The sequence below is a fragment of the Euleptes europaea genome, chromosome 9, assembly GCF_029931775.1.
Source record: "Euleptes europaea isolate rEulEur1 chromosome 9, rEulEur1.hap1, whole genome shotgun sequence".
Lineage (NCBI taxonomy): Eukaryota > Metazoa > Chordata > Lepidosauria > Squamata > Sphaerodactylidae > Euleptes > Euleptes europaea.
In genome coordinates this window covers 34,471,924-34,495,382 of record NC_079320.1, presented here as the reverse complement: position 1 = coordinate 34,495,382, position 23,459 = coordinate 34,471,924, and the positions used below count along the sequence as shown (strand labels likewise).

At 39.2% G+C, this 23,459-nt stretch overlaps 1 protein-coding gene across 3 annotated transcripts in view; it reads right to left on the bottom strand.

Annotated features, from left to right (window-relative positions):
• Nucleotides 1-145: 145 nt before the first annotated feature.
• The window catches only part of HSPA4L (heat shock protein family A (Hsp70) member 4 like), a 108,097-nt gene continuing 84,783 nt past the window's right edge, over nt 146-23,459 (bottom strand). For 2 of the 3 annotated variants that reach the window (XM_056855855.1, XM_056855854.1), the window contains 18 exons: nt 23,001-23,141; nt 19,891-20,013; nt 17,487-17,586; nt 15,745-15,878; nt 13,651-13,895; nt 13,248-13,324; nt 10,967-11,118; nt 10,500-10,606; nt 10,122-10,255; nt 9,216-9,415; nt 8,261-8,308; nt 5,360-5,461; nt 4,593-4,733; nt 4,244-4,369; nt 3,623-3,730; nt 2,717-2,836; nt 2,226-2,387; nt 146-951 (listed from right to left, as the gene is read on the bottom strand). In XM_056855855.1, coding sequence (XP_056711833.1) covers nt 778-951; nt 2,226-2,387; nt 2,717-2,836; nt 3,623-3,730; nt 4,244-4,369; nt 4,593-4,733; nt 5,360-5,461; nt 8,261-8,308; nt 9,216-9,415; nt 10,122-10,255; nt 10,500-10,606; nt 10,967-11,118; nt 13,248-13,324; nt 13,651-13,895; nt 15,745-15,878; nt 17,487-17,586; nt 19,891-20,013; nt 23,001-23,141 — 2,394 coding nt within the window. In that variant the 3' untranslated portion in view covers nt 146-777. The remainder of the gene's footprint in view (nt 952-2,225; nt 2,388-2,716; nt 2,837-3,622; nt 3,731-4,243; nt 4,370-4,592; nt 4,734-5,359; nt 5,462-8,260; nt 8,309-9,215; nt 9,416-10,121; nt 10,256-10,499; nt 10,607-10,966; nt 11,119-13,247; nt 13,325-13,650; nt 13,896-15,744; nt 15,879-17,486; nt 17,587-19,890; nt 20,014-23,000; nt 23,142-23,459) is intronic. The other variant, XM_056855856.1, reaches the window with a different exon arrangement.

Below are 23,459 nucleotides of genomic sequence, written 5' to 3'. Positions count from 1 at the left end.
GAAGCCAAACCAGCAAGGTTTAGAGGTAATAAGAGAAAAGAAAACAAGTTCCCACCCCATGGCTTTTAAAATTTCACTAACGTTTCGTACTTTTACAACTTTAATAGTGTCTCTGTATCAACACAGAATATGATATACAGGGCTGTGTGTATATGGAGACCATGAGCTTTATTTTCAGTCATGTTGCTAGTCTTATGACAAAGAATGCTGCTGGTATGGGCTCCTTCAAGCCTTGGATGTTTTGTCTACAAATTCTTACAGTTTTCATGGTACATCAACAAAATGAACTAGTTTGCCAGCTAATCTCTATTTTAATAGTTAAATAAGAACAGTACAATAACTAGAAAAAGGTCAGTGCTTCAAGTGGCAATGGTGAAGCCACACCAAAACCAACAGCTTCCGAGATCGAGATGCAAAGATCTACACTCCAGCATCAGTAGTGCAATACAGTGGCCTTTCCTGAATAAAGGAGCAGAGGCTTACCCACAATAAAAGCTTTAAATAAGGTAGATTGTTGTCATTTATATAGCAATGCTGCCTATCTGATATAAAATATATCGGGAAAGCTTCGACTGACTTTTACAATCTACATTCAACTAAAGCTCCACATAAAGCGGCATCAATGGAATGAACAATGGGAATGCACTCAATAGAAAAACACTTTCAAACAGAAAGTCGATGAAGTAACTGAACATCTGTAATGTGTATCAGACATAAAAAGAAAGATGGACCCTCTGATTACTTGCACTATTTTTAATGGACTGAAAGGAACATAAATTAGTCCATATCCATTTCTTCGGATGATTTAGACTCCTCCGATTTTGTGTCAGTGCCGCTTTGTCCATTCATTGGTCCATTGTGTTCGTTACTAGATTTTGCTTGGCCTTCAGATTGTGGCTCCGGCTTGGGCTTGGGCTTGTAAATAATAGGGTTACATAAACTGTCCAGTTCCTAATGTTATTAAAATTAAGAAAAAAATATAAGTTAATACAGCAACTTAATGAAGGAACAAGAACCTAATGACATATAAAGTTGATATTGGGTAGCATTTAGAAGAAGGCCGGTCAGATGTCTGCCTATGATTGGTAGACTCTGGTTCTGATATTAAGCAACTCAGTTTGAGCAGCTTTTAAATTATGGAAATCTTATTTATTCAACAACTGGAACACACCTAAACTTAAGTCATCAATGAAGATGGAGGAGGTTGCTTTTAAGGATGCACAGACAACTGTTTAAACAGAGACAGGATCTATAATTTGGATGATGGGAATCCATGTACAATTTTGAACATTTTCATCTATAGCTACCACTTCTAAACGCCAGAATACTGAGTTTTCACTACTAAGATAAAGTAAAGCCAACACATGTATTTTTCTGATTGTTTACTGCAAGGGGGAAAAATGAACTCTCATTACTACAGTACTAAAATATTCTGCTTACACTTCTGGTTGATAGTCAACCTCTCTGCAGTTTAAGTGATTAGAGTCTGGCGCTATATATAAACCAAAAAACCATGATCAAGAGTCTTGCATAAACACAGGGCCTACATTAACAAGTTGAGCATACTAAACAAAGTGTGGATACTAAACAAAGTATCTGCTTACTGAAGACCTATTAATTTTTGCAGAAATATATACCTGTGCAATTAATTCGTTGTTGTAGTATTTCTGGTAATACCTTACTGACTCAAAAGCATTATAGCATATTTTTAACATTTTGAGCTCTCAAATGGGGGTGGGTGGTCTTCAAGTTGAGTATATGACAGGCACCATAGAGTCGAGGAGACCGCCACACCAAGGACCCAGCTGATTGCTGGAAGCCTCACCCCATACCTCTGTAGCTAGCCCATCAGCTGGGTCACCGATCAGCTGATCAGAGGCCACTGGGCTTCTCTGCAGCAGTGTTCGCAGAGAGTGATGATTGCACCTCCCACCTGGGTCCCAGGGGCCGGAACAGGCCCTAGGACCTGGCATGCAGGCAGCGAGACCAGGGCCTCACACCTGCCAGCTGGGTTACAGGATATGCAGCAGTCCCTTGGACCAGGCAGGCAGGATCTCTGCATCCAGGCCTTCGGGATTACAGGCAGCAGTCTTAAATTCAGGATCATCTGTTTTTGTATTCAGACTTGTAGGAGTTGGGTGTGTGTGTCTTATACTCAGGGCTGCATCCTTTTCAGGTAAATATGGTATTAATTTTTCCTTCATACAAATATTTCATATATTTACCTTAGATTTGGCTATTATTTCTGCCACTTTCACAACAGGATCCTGTGTTAGACTCAGCCTGTTTTGTGCATTCATTTTTGAGTTCAGCCAATTCATGGCCTCGCTGGTATATTTTTCTACTTTTTCCATATCAGCAGGATCAATGTGGTCATATTTTTCATCCTGGGAAGGGGAAAAAGATGTTATACACAACATGCAACAATAAAACACAATTAAACTGGGGATGCTCTGATCCCCTACGGGGAACAGTCCATCAAAATCCCAGTCTTTGTTGGGTCCTTGTGTTTGTTCCACGGCCTGGTTCATGTATAGCAGCTGGATGCCCAAGCTGTTTCCAAATACCAGCTCCCCTTTTTCCAGATGTTTTGTTGCTAGAATTGAAAGTAAATTACCTATATAAAGTTATACAGAAGTTTAAAGCAGTACAATTAAAACCGTCCTGTAAAATTCTAATCACACTTTACTTCGGAACGTGCAAATTTTTGTCCTACCTTATTTTTGTACCCTTCTACAGTTTTCATAAGCAGCTGAAGTTTTTTCCCCAATTCATTTAAAGCTTTTGGCCTCTCTTCGTGTTCCATGTGTCTTTCATGAATAGGATCGCCAAATTTCTGTAATATAACAATGTTTATACATTTTTAACAGTGCAGAAATAATAAAGAAAACCGGCACAATGAGATAAAGGTCCAGCACCAAAGTGTCAGCAGCGCTTGACATGCTGCATGCGGCTTTTCCACCTTCCCTTCCTGTTCCAGCTGCGGTAAAATACGCCCTAATGGGTGGGTGTCTGTTGGGAGCAGCACTGAATGTGGCACGGATATGCAGAGGGAAGGGAGAACTGTGGCTTCCTCTGACCAGCCTCCACGCACAAACAGATATACCCTTTCATTTGCACAAGAACAGTTTAAGTAGAAGTTGGGAACAGTTTAGTAGAAAACAGTTATGTGGACCGGTGAGAAAGAAAAGCTGCCTGAGGACCACATGCTGAGTGACAAAGTCTTTTTCAGGCAGTCTCTTGGGAAAGAATACAAGGTATACGTGATATACAGGAGATGTTCTCTAGGGAGGGTTGCTAAATTTACGACATAAGGCTTTAGGCTGGACTTTTATTTTTGTTTGCTTTTAGTGCAAATGTATTAAGTTTGGATATGATTTTTGTTCATGAGTACATTTTGTGGGATTTGTGGCATACTGTAGAGTGTCCAAGTCTAAAAAAGGAAGCCTGAAACCACTATACATGTACTAATTAAACTTAATACGATGTGAATATACTTGTTACCATCTGACAGTGATTTTTCTAAGAGACCAATTACTCTATACAGACTTGGACAGGATACAAATAAGAACCCTGCAGACAGTCCATTCAGGAGTTACGTTTATACGTATGCACATCTTACTTTCATTTCCTGAAGTTTTTCCACATATACATGTTTTGGCTGGTCTTCCCCATCTTCATACAGCCAGTTCTCTGTATCTTCTAACATCAACGTTATCTTCCTTGAATCCTAGTAAGATACGGGGAGTTCAAAAATAGCTAACTAGTACATTTAAGCATCGCCCTTCTGAATTATCAAAACATCTAAATGGACTTAGGTTAGACATGCTCCAACTACTGCCTCATAATCATGAACAACAATCTAAGATGATAAAGGTGTACCAAGACACTGATTATCTTCATCACTCTGGAAAGGCCTAATGTACATCTGAGCAACAGATCTTGCTAACAAGGTTCAGGAGCTCTGCACAACCAGTGTCAGATGAATACAACATCTTTCCAATGTGACAAATACTCATGCCTTTGCAAGTTTTTCACTTGGTTCTGTAATGTTATTTAATACAGAAAGGTTAATGATAGCTCCTAACCATTACACATGCAATGCTACAGTACTATCATAGCAGTTTTATAAAGCAGTAAGTTGACATAAAATGCATTTGTCCTATTCCAACACAGTCTCTTAAGCAATCACTATTTAGCTGGACTAACAGATTTCGTATGTTAAATATATGATGGCTCTTACGTCTTCAGTAATGAATTTTTCATAGACGCCACACAGCTTGTCCCTAAGATCATATACATATTCTTCAACAGCATTTTTGGCATCGTTCTTCTCTTTCTCCAGCTTGTCTTGCATCACCATCTTTCCCTGTAAAAACATCACAATCTTGGGATCAATATGGTATGTGGAAAGATGTTCACTTGTGAGTTTTATAAACTTCCCAAACAAACCATTCCAACCTAGATTCTGTTAACTTGAACTGGCTATTCCATGGGTTTTAAGTTGCCATTATACAGAGGCAAGAATAAACTACACACCAGTCCATTTATTCATAAGATAATTTGTGATTAAACTGGGAAAATATTCTTACCTCATTTTCAATGTAGCAGTTAATAAGGTCCTGTCCCAACTGCCTGTACAGGTTCGCCTGAATAGGGAGATCAATGCTTTTGATCTTTGTCTTTGTTTTTCCAGACTGAGCTGAATTTTCAAGCTTGTCTCCTGAAGCAGTCTACAAAACGACAGACACTTGAATGTTCCAACACTGTTGTTCCAGTGGTCCACTTCAGCTCAATATACAGCAATGTAATGAAAAGTGATCTAAGACAACATTTTCTGTGTCACTACAATTTCTGCAGATCACACCACTGTCTTTGCCAGTAATTGTCTCTGCAATTTTAAACACCCAATCAATTCTCCTCAATTCTGATGATTTCAATTTCTTGCGACTTTTGAAATCAAAGATTGTAAGAAACCTGCTAATAGATGCTATGGGCTTTCCGAATGATGCACGAAGTCAAGCAAAGATGCTGGCTCAAGCACATCTGAAAAGGAAATCTGCTCAGAAGAGCTTTAGATTATTAGTCAAAGAGCCAGCAAATCAATTTCTATAGGTGCTGATTAAGGACACCCTACTTCCCTGTGCACCGCATGCTCAGCACAAAGCTTATTCATTCTCTAATGATCATTTATGGAAAATGCCAAGTCCTCAAAACTTGTGAGGTAACTCAGAGGCAGTCTTCTTGAAGAACTACAGATTTCCCCAAGAATACGTGCACGCAATTCTTAACAATATCAAAAGACTGCCCACCCTATCCTAAGAGTTGATGAGATTAAGCCACCTCATTGTATACTGACCTTTCCTTCAACCCCAAGCTGATCTGTTTCCTCATCAGCTTGACTGTGTTGCTCAGTTTGGTTTCTGTGATTGCATTCATCTTGATCAACCTGTATTTTATCCTATAAAAAAGAAGCTTTCAATTCCATGCTGAACTTGACAGCCAGGTTTCTAGTCAATTAGACAAGTGGGTGTTTTTTTTTCCAGAATCGGAAAAGAACTGAAAAAATGAAAACACTGCGAAACAGTTCTTCTGTATTTAAAAGTTGCATCAAAATGTTTACTTTTTAAGATACTTAAACAGTATTGAATCCATTAAGATTTTCTTAAGCCACTTTTTCTTCAATGTGGTTAAGGCAAGGCAAGGAAACTGTAGACCAGCAGTTCCCAAATGGTAGCCAAATCATGGTACTCCTGAAATATTAAAAAACACCATCCAAAAGGACAAAGCAGATAGAATCAACTAACCCCACATGAAGGCAAAGTTTCTAAAAACTATGGGTTTAGTATATTTTTGTATTTCTCTAGTTTTAATTTTTATGTAATACAATGCCCATGGCGCAGAGTGGTAAGCTGCAGTACTGCAGTCCAAGTTCTGCTCACGACCAGAGTTCGATCTCGATGGAAGTCAGTTTCAGGGAGCCGGCTCAAGGTTGACTCAGCCTTCAATCCTTCTGACTCAGCTTCTGGGGGCAAAGTGTAGATGACTGGGGAAGGCAATGGCAAACCACCCCGTAAACATGGGTCAGTAATGACCCAGTACATTCACAGGGGACTACCTTTACCTTTTTACATCCTTCCTGTCCTATGTTTACATTGCTAGATCTGCTTTTATAATACGTTTCAACGTTGTTTATGATAGTTTTGTAAAGTTCTGCTTGTAATTGTTAGCCACACTGGCAGCCCTGACTGAGCAGAAAGATAGAATATAAATTTGGTAAATTAGAAACAATTTATCTTCTTCAACGTATATGTTGCATCAGAGGAACCTTAAATACAATGAAATCCAGCAAGACACTTTGCTACAAGGTCAGGCTTTTTCTATTGTATGGCAAGGAAGAGCTGGGTACAACAATATCACAAATTAAGCTCAACAAATTACGCCTGATCTCGTCAGATCTCAGAAGTTAAGCAGGGTTAGCCCTGGTAAGTATTTGGATGGGAGACCACCATGGAATACCAGGGTTGCTGTGCAGAGGAAGGCACTGGCAAACCACCTCTGTTAGTCTCTTGCCATGAAAACCCCAAAAGGGGTCACCGTGAGTCGACTGCGACTTGACGGCACTTTACACACACACACACACACACACAGAGAGAGTAATAAGCAGAACAGCAGAAGCACAGGAAGCCGAAAAGAACCTACAACACAGCAGAGAGTGAGTCTCAAACTGCCAGCTTAACAACACAAGTGGTATAACAACGACATACTATCAGGAGAGCACAAAGAATGCGCAGCATTCATTCTGGTTACATAAAACGTCATTGCTTCGTTGGAAATTTAACTAGACAGTTCTACACGCCTTTATTAGTTCTGAGTGGCCACACTGGCATCAATGGCCTGCTCGTATAATGTAAGCAGTCAGTCAAGCACTAGACTAGAGGCAATTTTTGCTAAAGATGCTTCTATCAATTTATCTCATAGAATACTCACTTAAATGTCACCTTAAATAAAATATTAAGGTGTACAAAGACTAACTTAGCATTTGATTTCAGAGGTTCACAGCTACAGAATCCTCAGACTCTCTCAGGACAGGTTATTTTCATTCATCTCTTACTGTTTCAACCTGTCCATCAATGACCTGGAGTTGGGGGTGAACAGTGAGGTGGCCAAGTCTGCAGATGGCACCAAATTATTTAGGGTGGTTAAAACAAAACCGGACTGTAAAGAGCTCCAAAAGGATCTCTACTGGAAGAATGGGAATTACAATGGCAAATAAGATTCAATGTGAGCAAATGTAAAGTGAAGCATGCTGGGGCAAAAAAATCCCAACTTCACATATATACTGATGGGATCTGTGCTGGCAGCGACAGACCAAGAAAGGGATCTTGGGGTGGTAGTGGATCGCTCAATGAAGATGTCAACCCAGTGTGTGGCTGCTGTGAAAAAGGCAAATTGCATGCTGGCCATAATTAGATGAGGAATAGAGAATAAAACTGCTGCTGTCATACTGCCCTTGTACAAATCTATGGTGAGACCACACTCAGAATACTGTGTACAGTTCTGGTCACCACACCTAAAAAAGGATATTGCAGAGTTGAGAAGGTGCAGAAAAGAGAAATCAAAATGATTAGGGGACTACAGCAACTGCCCCATGAGGAACAGTTAAAATGCTTAGGGCTGTTTCGCTAGGAAAGAAGGCGGTTAAGGGAAGACATGATAGAGGTCTATAAAAATATACATGGTATGGAGTGGATAGGAAGAATCTTTTCTCCCTCTCTCATAATACTAGAACGTGGGGTCACTTGCTGAAGCTGGAGGGTGAGAAATTCCAAACTGTAAAAGGAAGTATTTCTTCACACAACGCATAGTTAAATTGTGGAACTCCCTGCCCCAGGATGTGGTGATGGCTGCCAACTTGGAAGGCTTTAAAGGGGGACTGGACATGTTCATGGAGGAGAGGGATATTCATGGCTACTAGTGAAAATGGATACTAGGCATGATGCATACCTATTCTCTCCAGGATCAGAGGAGCATGTATTAGGTTATTTGGAACACAGGCAGTATAATGCTGCTGCAGTTGTCTTGATTGTGGGCTTGCTAGAGGCACCTGGTTGGCTACTGTGTGAACAGACTGCTGGACTTGATGGACCTTGGTCTGATCCAGCATGGCCTTGCTTATGTTCTTATGAACAAGTGGACGGGAAAATACCTTTGCTATATATGTTCTTAAAACCTACTGAATGCTACATGTATTACAAACCTCATCCTCAGAGTCGAGGGGTTCATCCTCACATATGAAAGGAAATTGCTGACAAGCATCATAGTAAAAACAGAAAATAATTAGTAGGTGCTCCATGTGAAACAAAGCATATGCATTAAAAGGGTTACTTTTACATTGAGCAAAGTGTTATTTTTTCCTGTAATATTTCACTCACTAGTGTAACATGCTCAGCTTCTGTAATAATGTACTTTAATAAATTGTTTAATATTTCTAAAGTAGGTTTTTTAAGCTTCAATCATCTTAAGGAGATACCGTAGAAATTTATTTTGGGAAACTACAATTCCATCCATATGGAGAGAAAAATATACAGAGTTTTTGTTTAGGTTATTCCTACTTCAATAAGCAACAATTCTTTGGACATGGTGGTCAAAGAAACTTGGGGAAAAAATGAAACCACTAGAAACTGTGCCAGTGTACATGAACAGTCAGAAGTTAAAAGGTTTGAGGTATGGAGGATAAGAAGGGGGAATCAATAAAAAGCAGGAAGAGAAATTTAGTTCAGAGAAAAAAGTGAACAAGGCAACATTATACACATTGAAACAATAAAACTGAAGAGGACTTTCACAGCTCTGCTGCAGGGTACTAAAGCAAAAGGCTCAGATAATTAAAAAGGTAGGAATTATGTCTGATGATTTGGCGGGGAGGAGGAAGACCAGAAAACTCCCTCTGACTCAAGGCTGCCCCCTCAAGAACACCCTCCTTGGGGCTTGGACAACCTCCCTACAGAGTGGACACCTAACTAGTCCCAGAGGATGCAAAATCTTCACCTTGTGTGTATTTATGAGAGGGTCCAGCTGCAATGACAGGTGATCAAATGCTAGCCCCAATATTAGTTATTAAAATGTTCAGATCACATGTATCATTAATTCAGCATCACAGCACTTACTGTAAATCTTTTCCCACAGTTTCAAGAAAACTTTATAGATCCACATACCAGTTCATCTTTGCTTTGATTCTTGCAAGGCAATTCTGTGTCCATAGTTACATCACTGGCATCACCCTCTATATTTTGCTTCTCTATTATGGATGCATTAGCCACACTGAAGATACCATGAATGTTAACACGCACTTTGACCTTAACTTTGGAATTGTCGCCATCATGTTGGGGTCCAACATTCTGAATAACAAAGTGCCCTAAATAATAATAATCATCATAAAGAAAACTGAGCAGGTGTTGGTTTGCAGTCTTATTACCAGTATAAAACACACAGAGAAAAGGATCAATTCAGTTACCTAGTGACGTTGATGCTTAAAAATGAATTTATAGTAATTTAGGGATCAACAACTGGGTAATCCAGACAAAGCATGGAAACCTGAGTGGCAGATGAATGGGGAAATGCAGATATGTTTCTGTCTGATACCAGAAGTCTGGTTGATGACTTCAACTGTGAGTCATAGACCTTCCATGAAGAATCTTTTCCTCTTCATCCTTTGATCATATGCATGTCCCCATTTTTCTTCGGAACTATCCAAAATTAAGACCCTGATGCCCTCTGAAATGTGAACAACAGCTACAGGGCACATACCAGGCAACTTGAACTGATCTGCAGACTAAAGTTAAATTTGGAGATCAGCTGGTGGTTAGATTTCATCCTAGCTGGGGTATCCCATTCTGCCTTACCTGGTCTTAACTGAGGCAAGAAAGCTACACATTAAATATTCCTAAGGACAGGGCAGAAAGGAGGACTATACATAAAAAGCAAGGACTCAAAGAATAATTCTGGAATGAACTACACTGTGTACTGTTCTTATGCATTCACACGTTCAGAACAATGGCCTCCTTTTCACCATTAGTAAACTCAGTTCAACGTTGTGCTCTAAAATTAAGGCAACTTTTTACCTATTCTTGTATCAGGATAAGGTACATCATGTGGATGGGTGTAAAATGCTTCCAGCTCAAAAGGTTCCTTCTTGTGGAAAGTAATAACTTTTGAGAATGGAGCAGCATGGTTTTTGCTGAAGACTTCACATTCACTACAGGAAGTAAAAAAGCTGACAATTAAATACCTGAAGACATAGACAATTAAAATCACAAATTGTGAACAATCATACTATGATAAATGCAAAATCTGAGAAATTGCCCAACTAAACCATGTGAATACCCAAGAGAGGTCTGAAAATTACAGGCTGAAACTTAGCTTTGATTATAATGGATGCATCCAGAGTTAAAGACCTATCTTTGTGGTGCTTTTATAACAATTCATTTCAAAGCTCTTACCCAGTTCCTTCCTCGTAAGATGACTGCCACCTCAGCGTAACTGAGTATGGAACAATATCTGTGATGGAAAATTCTCGTACTTTAAATGCCGGTGAAAGAATTGCACACTATAAAAGAGATCAATATTATTACATGATTAATACATTTCCCCCTTATGCCTGCTTGCCTGTGTGAAAAATTAAGCCAGTGATAATTTAATTCCTAATATTTTAGTTATATAAAACCTTGATTTATTAACCACACTTTGCTGTAGTGGCCCAAGAAAGCCACGTATACAAATACACATATACAAAGCCACATATACAAATACACATCTACCTCCCCAGCAAATGAGAGAAATATAGCACTACTTCCAAAAAGAACCCACCAATATCAAATTTGCTTTCTGGAATTTTTGGTCAAAGAACTGTTTTACAAATGTGAACTACAATTAATGGGTTACATAATACTCTTTAGAGTAAACATACCTGTAATGCACATCCCCTTGCCACAGCTTCATCTGCATTTAATGTGGTACTTATATCTTTGCCGAAGAATTTACAAATCTGCTCCTTTACTGCTGGGATCCGAGTTGCTCCGCCTACTATTTCGATACTGTATATATCGTCACGCTGCAGTTCTAGAAGAGAAGGACAATTTAATAGGATAGGGAAAGAAGCCAGCACAGCACCAGAAACCAGAACCTGATCAAGAATTGCTGGTTTTGAAAAATTAGAAGAAAAAAATGGGAGGCAACACCAGAAAGCCGGGGAGAGGGAGCGGAGTCCGAGGGAGGTCAGCTACAGGTACATGGATTTTCTTCCAAAATTGTTGTGGTGAGGAGCAGCAGCTGCTAGTTATCCAGTTTCCCTGTCCTCTTGATTGGTAGAGAGAACAGGTAAGTGGGCAAGTAGCCAGCTGGAGCTGCTACTGTTCTGTTACCAGAACACTTGCCCGCTCTCTTCTTCTAGCAGCAAGGAAGACGAACAGCAGCCACCACCTCTGCTAAGTCATCTAAAGTAGGAACAACTGAAGGCTCCTTGTTATGTTATATATCCTTGAAAGAGGAACAGTACGCTCTTTCTATCTGGGATGGTCGTCCTCTTCCACCAATTGCGCAGCTTCAGGAGGGACGCACATGGAGCAGTAAGGGAGGTAGGGGACACCTGCCTAGCCAGCCAGATCAGCCGAATCAACCCTGGCGATCAATGGGGTGACAGATGTCGCAGCCAGATCATCCTGAATGGTTTCTGAAGATCAGCCATAATAAAACCCTTTATTTGATGGGCTGCTACTATGGGCTTCTCTCTCAGTGCACAGCTGGGGCAAAATGTAGCAAAAAAAAAAGCTAGTCATGCATGTTAGGGACTACAATGAGACTCTAGCATTTCCCAGATCACTCACAGTCATGAAGACCCCCTTTAACCTTGTGGCTTTTGCAAACACAGAACACAGCAATTTCAAACTGTTTCAAAATACTTCTATTCAAGCGAGTGCTAACACAATACTTCTTACTCAGTTTCCACATCTCACAGCCAAAGATACCGTGCTACCATCTCAGATAAAGTTTCTAGAGAGTGCAGTTTAGCATGAAGGATATATAATACATCTTGGAAGACACACAAGGCCACAGACTGGCTCATACAGATCTCATTTAATGTACTGTTGGCTTCTGTATTCTACCAACAGGAACTTTTATAAAGTCTCTTCATAATATGTTGCTTATGTACATTTTAGCCACTGAATTCTTTCCTTGGAAAATAAGCACCTTCCCAGTGTCTCCCATATTTTTGGAATCCTTTCCTGCACAAATTTCTGCAACATGCTCTTTACAACTTTTTGTACGTTTCATCTGCTACAGAGCACTATAAGAACATACTAGCATTGCTCTAAGAGTTATCATCCCGGATGCTTAGTTTGCTAGCCAAATTCAACATCTGATTTTATTAAACTCCTTCTGATATGACCAACTCCCAGTTTCATCTTGGGGAGGGCTTGCTCCACTCTGAATCTCCTTGTCTTTTATTATAATCACTTTTAATCAGAGTTCTAGCCTCTGGCTGGGAAATAAAAGGCAAATTTTACTCATGGCAAATGTTTCTCATTTTAGCGACTGTGCTATAGTCCATTGGTAATAACTAAAAAAGTCAATGCAAGGAAAAAACCTGAAAAGTCTGGGGATAAAATGCTTCCCCTGCCCCCCAGAATTTTTTTGGGGGGGAAATTCATACGAAACGCTGTCTTTTTAGTATGAGTGAAATGCTAACCCTAACCCAAACAAAACTCTTATACAACATTTTTCTTTTTGAGAAAATCCTCATCTCAAAAAGTATTCCACTCATTCCAATTGTATTGTGTGGAAAAAGTCCCCAGACTTTTTCAATTTTATTAATGGAAAAATTGGGAAATTTGGGGAACACTGGCAAAAATTCCTATGCCTTTTCCCTTTTGGAACCAGCTAAATGAAAGACAAGGTTTTACTTAAAATGTATAGTTATGAGAGATTAGGGGATGACGGGAAGAGGGGGAAAAGGAAAAATGAAGACAGTGTGGTGGAGGAGGGATACAGGGGAAATGAGATTCCCCCTCACAAGTCCCTACCCCCTCAACATTCAATTAGAATTATGAAACTGAAAACAATAGAAAAGGATAATATTGATGCAGGAATTCTTAATGCAGTGGCTTGGGCTATCCAGTAGAAACATCACAGTTAGTTCCAAGACATCAACAAACAGCTGCCCCAAATAAACAGCAGCAGTATTTACTTACTAGCTTGTTCCATCACTGCTCTCAAAGGAGGTTCTACTCTGGCCAGAAGAGATGAACAGATTTGTTCAAACTGAGCTCTATTTAAAGAGAAGAAAAACCAATAACATTGTATCAATATTATAACTGGGTAATATTTTTATTTCAGACTTATATGATCACATTGTATAGTAGCTAGAGGGTCAGGCTAGGATCTGAGAAACTCAGGTCAAATCCCCTCTCTGCCATGAAAGCTTTGCTGCATGACCTTGGGCCAGTCACACACACACTGCCTAACTCCCTTCACAGGATTGTTGTTGTGAAGGTAAAATGCGGGAGGGCAGAACAAAGTTGTAAACCACTTGGGGTACCCATTAAGAAGAAAAGCAGGATATAAATATCTAAATAAATAAATTGCATACAATACCTATTCATTTTACTAGAAACATCAAGATCGTTCATGAAACACTCGATGTTCATGGGCAGATCGGAAGCATTGGCACTCATAAGCTTCTTCAGTTTCTCACACTCTTGATACAGCCTCAGCAGTGCCCGAGCATTGTCCTTCACGTTTAATCTGTACTTTCCTCGGAATTCTTCGCAGAAGTAATCTACCAAAGCCTCATCAAAGTTTCTGCCACCCAAAAATGGGTCAAACGTAGTGGCTAGTACCTGTGAAGATGTAATGTTGATGGTGAAAAATATAACTTTATGATAAACATTCTTGTATGCAGACACATATAGTTCAGCACATTCAACACAAGGTTAGTCTCATTACAAGTATCTGTTCACACCAGCCCCAATACCAATGACCTCAGTAACCTGACAGACGGTTGAGAGAACAATCCTGAGCCATGGCTCAACAAATCCCAGACACCAGGGCACTATGGTACCTAGAAATGTTATTTTCATCAATCATTTATTACAAGTGACTCTTAGTGCTTCTCAGTAGAAGAACAAAGTTCATTTAGGTGATGGATAGCAGCTTTTGTTGCGACGATTATTCAGGTTACCCTGTATATATTTATATAAAATGCTTTTGTTATTGCTTTAAAAAAGTGACAAGAACTGAAGAGTTTAGGATTAGGTGTTGTGGTAGCAATAATGAGAAAGTATGATCATTAAAATATAAAACGGTGAAGGCTGAAAATAAATCTAGTCCCTAAAGCTGAAGACAATTTTTCAAGGCTTGTCCTAAGCATATCTACTCAGAATCCTTCTCACGTCCATTCAACGGGGCTTATTCCCAGGAAAGTGTTCTCAGGATTATACTGTGTGTTGTTCTCTTGCTGCTCTTTAGAGTACAAAATTTTTGTAAGAGAAGCACACAGCATTAAACTGACTTTTCCAACTAAAATTATCTTCATGCAAGGTTGAATGATCATTCATGAAACCCTTAGAGGAGTTCATGAGCCACAGGCTTTTCTCTATTCTTTGTTTAAAGAAAGCTGTCATAATATCAGGACGGTTTTCACAAACAATGAGAAGAAGGAGCTTGTCTTTCTCGCCCACCAGGCAGACCACTGTGACCCCTCAAAAGGTGGCACTAGGGATCAGAGAGAGCCTTGTGGAAAAAATCCCATGGGGCATAAAGAGGCTGGAGAAAGGTGGTGGAATCACATGAAACAGTCCACACCTCTGTCTTCCATCAGGTGGAAGATGAACATGAGGCCAGTTTCACTCAATTCACACCTATCACCACAGCCCCTCATGACATTTTGTTTCTAGACTGACTTGAGCCCCAACACTAGATTTTCAGGGATCAGAGGAAAAAGCTTAGGGATGGAAGCTATTAGAAAGAAATATGCACTCACTGTTCATATGATCCAACATAATACATGCAAATTTTAAAAGGTTCTTTGATCACCAGGAGGCACCTATTTTCTATAAGATCACTCATCAATGTGATACTAAAAATACATTCTAGCAGTCAGATGCATCTTTATTTAAAGCTACCACTGAAATCTTGCTGATCTAAGAAAGCACATAAAATATGCTATATGCTTAAAACGACTGATAATTCCCACTGAATTCAGAAGTTAGCCGCTGAAAGAGATTAAAGGCATGCAACTTAGCCCTGATCTCTAAAATCTTCCCAGAGAGTTGTTGGCAAGACTAAAGTCTAAGGTTTCTCCTGAGGCAATGAGTGTAGTTATTTCTGATTGCCAAAATCAACTTAAGAATGGCAGAGAATTCATGTGCTTTGATACCATATGTAATAAGGATATAGATTTTTTTAAAAAAACCTTAACCTCTGTTACAAAATGAGATTTATACCATGTAACAACTACCCCAAACCGAGTGAGCATGAAGTATTAGGCAGAAACATTTTAATTTAAATACAAGGAAGACCTGAAGAAATCAGAGGGAACTATCACAATTAGCAAGTACTGTGGTTCAGTTGCTAATCTCAGGTTTCATTTAATTTGCCAATGCACAAACTCTTAGTAACTGTGACAAGTCTCTATATTTCCATATCTTGGTCTTCCTTGCTGAATTAAAACCCAATTCAACTATTTACCTTCAATTTTCCTTTGTTAAAAGCACAAATGGAAATTTGGTAAGCAGAGTGTCCCATATCTACAAACACCACATTCCTTGGTCTTTCCTCCAAAGATGGCAAATCTTGTTTATAAATTCCATAGGCGAGTGCAACTGCAAGAGTGTAAAGAATACATACTTAAATATAGTACGTGAAGATAAAAAATAAGCTACAGTATTATGAAAAATTAAGGGGAAACTATAGAAGCACACCATTTCATCACATTTCCCCAAGTAACAGGTTGGTTTCAGTGGATCCATTCTGCTAACATGGGCACATTTCGCCAGTACAAGAAGCCTTCTGCTAAAGAATCCCGTTCTAGCAGAAAGCACCATGAGCTGACTACATTTGAGGGATCCAGCTCAGTCTCTTTTACTTTCATTAGAATAATCAATTATTTAGGAACTCATTGCTAAGCTAATTTGGCCTGGAGGGCCCTCTTAAGAATGCTAACAATTGGGCCCTATTCGCAACCAAGGCCACAATCCTTTTTTGTAAAAAAAAAACAGCAAAGGTGGTCACTTTGTCCCTGCCACTATCTCAGTTTTTAATGCAAAAGTGGTCAGCTTCTCTATGGAGCTCCAATATGGATTGAGGTCTGTAGAGAAACACTAGCTTCCCATTTGTCATTATTTCTGCAGGAGGTCACAGGGATGCTAATGTCTCTTTAAGGGCAGAATTAGGCTTATGATCTCTGGAAGCATGGGCACGGCCTTTGGATTTTGGCTGAAAAGCTTATCTGCCACAGAAGCTAATGAATGTCTATATTTACTAAAATCCTATCTTCAAGGAAGAAATTAATGGAGGCTAGACTCCAATTACTGGGTTTTAGCAGTACTGAGCTGGAGATATTGGGAAGATCAGCAGTGCATTCTACAGTGGATAATCATCTGTATAGCTTTGACTTTATCAGCATCACAATGAGAGCCTGTAGGGTAATGCTCCCCATTATACTTGGGATTGAGTATGATAAGTTTATTGTTGTAACCACATGGATACACCTTGGGACTGTCTTACCCAAAGGTGCCCTTACCATATTTAGATTTTTTTAATTGTTTCTCGATACAGGAGAGAATTTATGCTTGCAAGATTAAACTCTTCTCAATTAATGCAAGGTCGAATGAAAAAGACCTCATACTTTGATCAACTTTGTGACTGTGCTTCCAGACAGACGTATACTTTGGAGCATTGCTTATTGGAATGCAGTACCTTTCCCTGTATTAGAGATTTGTGGATCACTCTGTGATGAGTTGCTGCTCACGTCAGATAAGGTCAAGAAATATCGATGAACATTCTTGCCTCAAATACACAGATGACTGCATCTGACGTTCATCCCCTTTTTTGTTTAAACGATTCCAAAACTCTTGTTTAGGCTAGGATCTAAGCTACTCTTTCCCACAAGCAAACTGACTGCCCCAGTTTTAGAAGCCATTTCCCATGTAGGGAGAAAACCAAATCTAAAGCCCATCTGGATTCATGGAATAAATCCATGTGGATCCTATGGATCCTGGCCTGATTGTTATGACACACAGGATGTTCTGCAAATACCACCTCCCATTGTAAGGCAGTTTATACAGAAGTAAACTGCCCTAGAATTGAGTCAGAGGGCGGTGGTAATTACCTTGGCTGCTGTGGCTATATGCGCTGTCTTTTTTGAGGTTGCAAAGTCAAATTTATACATGATGTAAACTATATAGCAAGAATTAAAGTATCCAGTTTACCTGCAGTGGTTTCATTCATTAGCCGGAGGCAGTTTAATCCTGCTACTTGTGCAGCTGCCATTACCGATCTTCTTTCAGCATCAGTAAAAAAACATGGGATCTGTTTTAAAACAGTGTTCTGTTATGTAAGCCTCATTTGCATTCCTTCTTTTCTGACATATTTCATACTAGAAAGCAATATTCTTTACATACAAGGAGTTCATCATTTGGCAGCTCACTACTATGCAAAGTCAAAATACTCTATTTAAGCAGACTTACAGCTATTAAACCGTAATATTCAATTTAATAGTTGAATTCACAACTTGATTAGTCCTTTTAAATTAATACTTTTAAATCCGCTACACTGATTTAATTTACGTGAGCCCTCCAATTACTTTGATGTCTGGAGGATCCACCTTTATATACAGAGTTATGTTTAAGCCAAATTCAATTTTGACACAGAAATTAACAATAACAGTAACCAGTGTGGTGGAGCGCTAAGGGTGCCTGATGAGACACAGGCTCAATTCCGACAGCAACAAAGCTCACTGGGCAACCTGCAGCCAATCACCATCGTTTTGCCAAGGGTCAGTGAAAGGATAAAGTTGATGGTGGAAGTTGCAGAGAGCCACATTTGCAATTGCCATCAACCAAAAGAGCCACATTTACTTCCATCCCTGGCATGAGGCCTACACTTCTGGGTGCCTTTGCAGCTTTTCTGTTCCTCTGGGAGCGGCTGTTTCAAGGTGGGAACCAACAGCCAAACACAGTCTCCACCAGACAAAGGCCTTACTTTCCTGAAATACAGGGTCAGTACCACACTGAAGAATGGTGCTCTGAAGAGCCACATGCATCTCCCAAGCCACTATTACTGCTCTAGAGGAAGAATAAAACTTTCTACTCAAGAATCTAATTTTTAAAACAAAACAAAACATACCATACAGTTAAAAAGAGAATGCAAAACTGATATAGCAAGCAGTTTAGAAAGTACATATATATACACACAAGAAAATAAACTGTTACCGAACTATTTGGTCCTGACTGCCCTCTGAGGTCTTAAATTTGGACCAAGGATTTATAGAATATTTTGTTCTAGATATTATTACTTTACAGACTAAGCAAAGTATAGCTTTCCCTAATTTGCTATCAGTCTAAAGAACAGGCTGCTTCACTACCATGAACTTATATACCTTATATCTTGCCTTAAGCTATGAGAAAAGCTTGAATAAACATTCCCATACAATAAAGGCTGGTTAAGTTGAATCCATCCACCATTTCTGCAGAGCAGAACACAGAAAGTAGAAATTGATCACGGAGAATTATGACCATTAAAGTCATCATGCAGAATAAATAGTAAAGGGATTTTTATAAACACAACTACAAGCCCCAAGATTTCCAGGCTGCCCATCAAATCAGAATATGATTAACATATAACGTACACAATTTAATATATTGTACGTTGACTGTAGCTTGTGAAATGAAACGTTGCTTCTCCCCCTTCAAATTGCAGTGCCCTACGCTGCAATCCATGCTGTTCCCAAAGAACTCCGATTGCAGCACAAAAGAGGGCTGAAGAGTCTGTCAACATCTTTCCTGCACAAGTGGGGGCATGTAGCCAAGGACATGCAGCTGGAGTTCAAGATCACCCATATAGGCTTCCAATGCATGAAATGACTCGCGAGTGTCTGGACCCAGTGGAAAGCTCATGATAATGGCAAGGTATGACTTGTGTGTGTTAAGTGCCATCAAGTCGCTTCCGACTCATGCTGACCGTATGAATCAAAGTCCTCCAAAATGTCCTAACTTTGACAGATTTGCTCAGATCTTGCAAATTGAGGGCTGTGGCTTCCTTTATTGAGTCAATCCATCTCTTGCTGGGTCTTCCTCTTTTCCTGCTGCCTTCAACTTTTCCTAGCATGACTGTCTTTTCCAGTGACACTTGTCTTCTCATAATGTGACCAAAATACGATACTCAGCTTAGTCATTTTATCTTCTAGGGTCAGTTCAGGCTTGATTTGATCTATAATCCACTGATTTGTTTTTTTGGCAGTCCATGGTATCTGAAACACTGTCCTCCAACACCATATTTCAAAGGAAAGATATGACTTACTACGTCTAAAATGTTTAAACCTCAGAAACCATGCTCTTCCCCATTTTCCTCCTTACATACAAAAGCCACTTTTAAACTCAAAGATTCATTTTTTAAAAGGCCTCTGTGTAACATTTGTATTAAATGCAGCTCTTTAAAGTCTTTTGAAAAATAAATTACTATAACAGAAATGTTAAGTTTCTTTCATCTGATTTAATTTAATTAATTTTTATCCAACCTTTCCTATAAACTAAAAGAACTCAAGCAGCAATTCTCATTTTTATCTTCTCCTTTAATAATGCAGTTATATTACAAGTAACAACAATATCAACTTACTGAAATTACGCAGTCAGCTACAGGTTTTTTAAGAGCACTTTCTGATGTCTCTTTAAGCTTAAACAATAACATTCCTGTAACCTGTTCAATTGCAAATGGTCTCTCTTCATCCAAGTATCGAACCTACAACACAAGGACAAAGTATTAATGTAAGCACCCACATCCCCAGAAGAAAAACCACAACATAGCATTTTATCATAGCATGTACTTAGGTTTAAGGCAACCTTCTAAAATATTTAGATTTAACAGCCCACTATATCATGTTGTGAAAAGCTGTAACTTGAAATTTCCTTAAGGACCCTTCATACACTATGTTTGCAGGTGTACTTGTAAAACCTAAACATATAAACATTTAGAAACAAATCAAGAATGCATGAAGAGGCCTTTACTTCTTTCTTCTTTTCAAACATTACTACTTATTATTAACTTAATTTATAGCCTGCCTTTCTCACTAAGACTCAAGATGGATTACAAAATATGAAAAGCAATTCAAACAAACAGCAAGGGCCTCCAATAAACAATATGGTACAACTAGGATTACAGAACTGGAACACAATGCAAATGAAAAACTATTTAAGGCAAGAAAACTGTGTGGGGCATGACATAGCAAAATAAAGAAATGGGGTTACAAAGGTAGAGACCATTACAGAAAAACTTGGTGGAGATATGTACAATAAACATTGCAACAGACTACAGTGGGGTAGTGGTGGAAAGTGCTGTCAGGTCACAGCTGACTTATGGCGACCATGTGCAATACTATCCCTTATAGAAACAACCTCTTGTGCTGTTCCAGTATACCGCGGTTCTTATGAAAAATGCCTGCCTGAACATTTGTGTTTGGCTCATTCTATGAAATAACTGCAGGGTTTTTGACCACCTCAGTCAGGCTGTTTCACAAGGTGGGAGCCACCACAGAGAATGTGCATGAATGAGCTGTTGCTGATTTTACACATTTGTGGGGTTACACCTTCAGAAGACCTTGCTCAGATAAGCAAAGCTGTTGCAGTCAGACCCTTCCCAAAAATGGGAAGCACAATGTCCTTCAGGACTAAAGGTAAGGTAAAGGTCCCCTGTGCAAGCACCGGGTCATTCCTGACCCGTGGGGTGACGTCACATCCCGACGTTTCCAAGGCAGACTTTGTTTGCGGGGTGGTTTGCAAGTGCCTTCCCCAGTCATCTTCCCTTTACCCCCAGCAAGATGGGTACTCATTTCACCGACCTTGGAAGGATGGAAGGCTGAGTCAACCTTGAGCCGGCTACCTGAAACCGACTTCCATCGGGATCGAACTCAGGTTGTGAGCAGAGCTTTTGACTGCAGTACTGCAGCTTAACACTCTGCGCCACGGGGCTCCCTTCAGGACTACAGCCTTCCAAATCAACATTACCTTCATCTTGTCACACATCCTATACAACATATAACACATTCTATACAAAACCTCATTATTTGTTGGACAGCACACATATTACCATCTCTTGTATCCAAAACTTGTTTTGGAAAACTGAAGACTTAGATTTCCAGGAAAACAAACCTAGTGTGGCAGCTTCTAAGGATATTGTACAGGAACACTGAATGAAACAGAACCAATTCTTAATGTGCAACTTTTATTCACATATCTTCCTATAGGGGATGCATTCAGCAGAGATTCCCACTAACAGAAGCGGAAGGATGGATTTATGCTGAATCCCCCCTTCAACTACAGATTCACCCATCATGTTGTTCCCGCCCCACAGAAGAGGCTTTGGGAAGCCCTTTGTGCTGAGCAAGATAATCCCATTCTGTTGAAGGAAATCTCTTCCACTGGAGTCAACTCATAACTCTTCCCTGTTTTATTCCTCTGCATTTAGATGAGCTTTTCGCCACACTTACTGGGAATGGAAAATGGACTTTTAAAATGAAAGTCAAGATATGTGTACTAATTATTATGTAGCATGTTCATCTGTTACTAAAATGAGAATAAATACTAAAGGACCAGAAAAGAACTTATTTGGAAAAATGTTTGTTAATTCTATTTAATATCTGCATTAGCTCTTCTGGAAGCAGCTGGGTCAACCTTATCAAGCCTTGATTCTAGCCTTGCTTAGGAATTCAGCACCTGTTAATGACAAATATTACGCATGACACCATTCATGATACACTAGCATTGGCTCTGTTGACAATCTGGGGGGAACAAAATGGAAAAGCGGTATCCAAGGGATTAATAGGGTTTATGTTGATGGCAGCTTGTAGGGTAATAGCAAAATGTTGGCAAACCGCAGAACATTTAACACTACATTCTTGGTATTCTGAACTGTGGCAAATAGCTATGTCAGAAAAATTGACACATCAACTTAGAGTAGTCAAAGGTAAAGCTAAAATATCAGATTTCTATGAAACGTGGCATGATTTTATTTTATACACAAATCAGAAAGGTACAGATTTAGTCCCTTATCCGGACTGCTTGGGATCAGAAGGGGTTCGTATTTTGGATCTTTCCAAATTTTGGAATATATATATATAATGAGATATCTTGGGGATGGGATCCAAGTCTAAACACAAAATTCATTTATGTTTTATATATATTCTATACATATAGCCTGAATGTAATTTTAAACAATATTTTAAATAATTATGTGTACACTGAACCATTAATGGCACTGCTTAGGTCCTGTGACTAATGCCTGCCAGCTCAAAAGGTCCGGTTTTTGGATCAGTCTGGATATCGGATGTCCAGATAAGGGATACTCAACCTATACTCAGCATCTACCTAAGTTCTTCCTCAGATTATGGAAAAGGAATTAAGTCCTAAATATATAATGAATTATTTTTTGAAAACCCTAAAGCCATCAATTAATTGGAAAATGTGGTAAATACTAAGCCCTCTGTCAGTAATCTGACTAAACTTTATGTATTTTTCTGGTTTTTATTATTATATTATGTCTATGTTTATTTTTAAAAAGGTTTGTTGTTATTGTTTGGTTGGGTGGTGGTTTTGTTTGTAAAATTAATTTTTAAAAATTCAGCACCTGCCATAAAGGCCTGGAGAGATCATGTATATTTGATTTAGTTATTATTCTCCTTTGCACATCTCAACAGATACTACAGATACTGTATTAGAGGCTGCAGCACTCACCTTTACTCCAACACTCCCATTAGGCATTTTCTGAAGCTCATAGGGCAGTTTGATTCTTTCAGCTTTAATGTAAGGATCATCAAGTGTTCTCCCATGAAGTTTTTTGAACCCATGTAACGAATTCTTAATATTTGTGATAATCTGTTGAAGCATAAATTTTGCCATTGCATTTTATTAATTTACATAAGCAAGTTCAAATTTGTTCTCAACTTCAACTGTAGTAATAATATTAACTGAATTTGCAGTCCTTCATCAACCTCTCAAACCAGGGATCCCCAACATTTTCCAGCCTGCGGGGAGCTTTGGGAATTTTAACACAGGGTGGCGAACGCAACCACACAATGTCAGGGAGTGAGGTTATGCATAATTATGATAGCAGGTCTTCAACCTTTCAGGCAAAAGCTCTGTTTAACAGGATGCCTTTTAAAATTAACATATTGTTTAAAAATACTTTCTTGC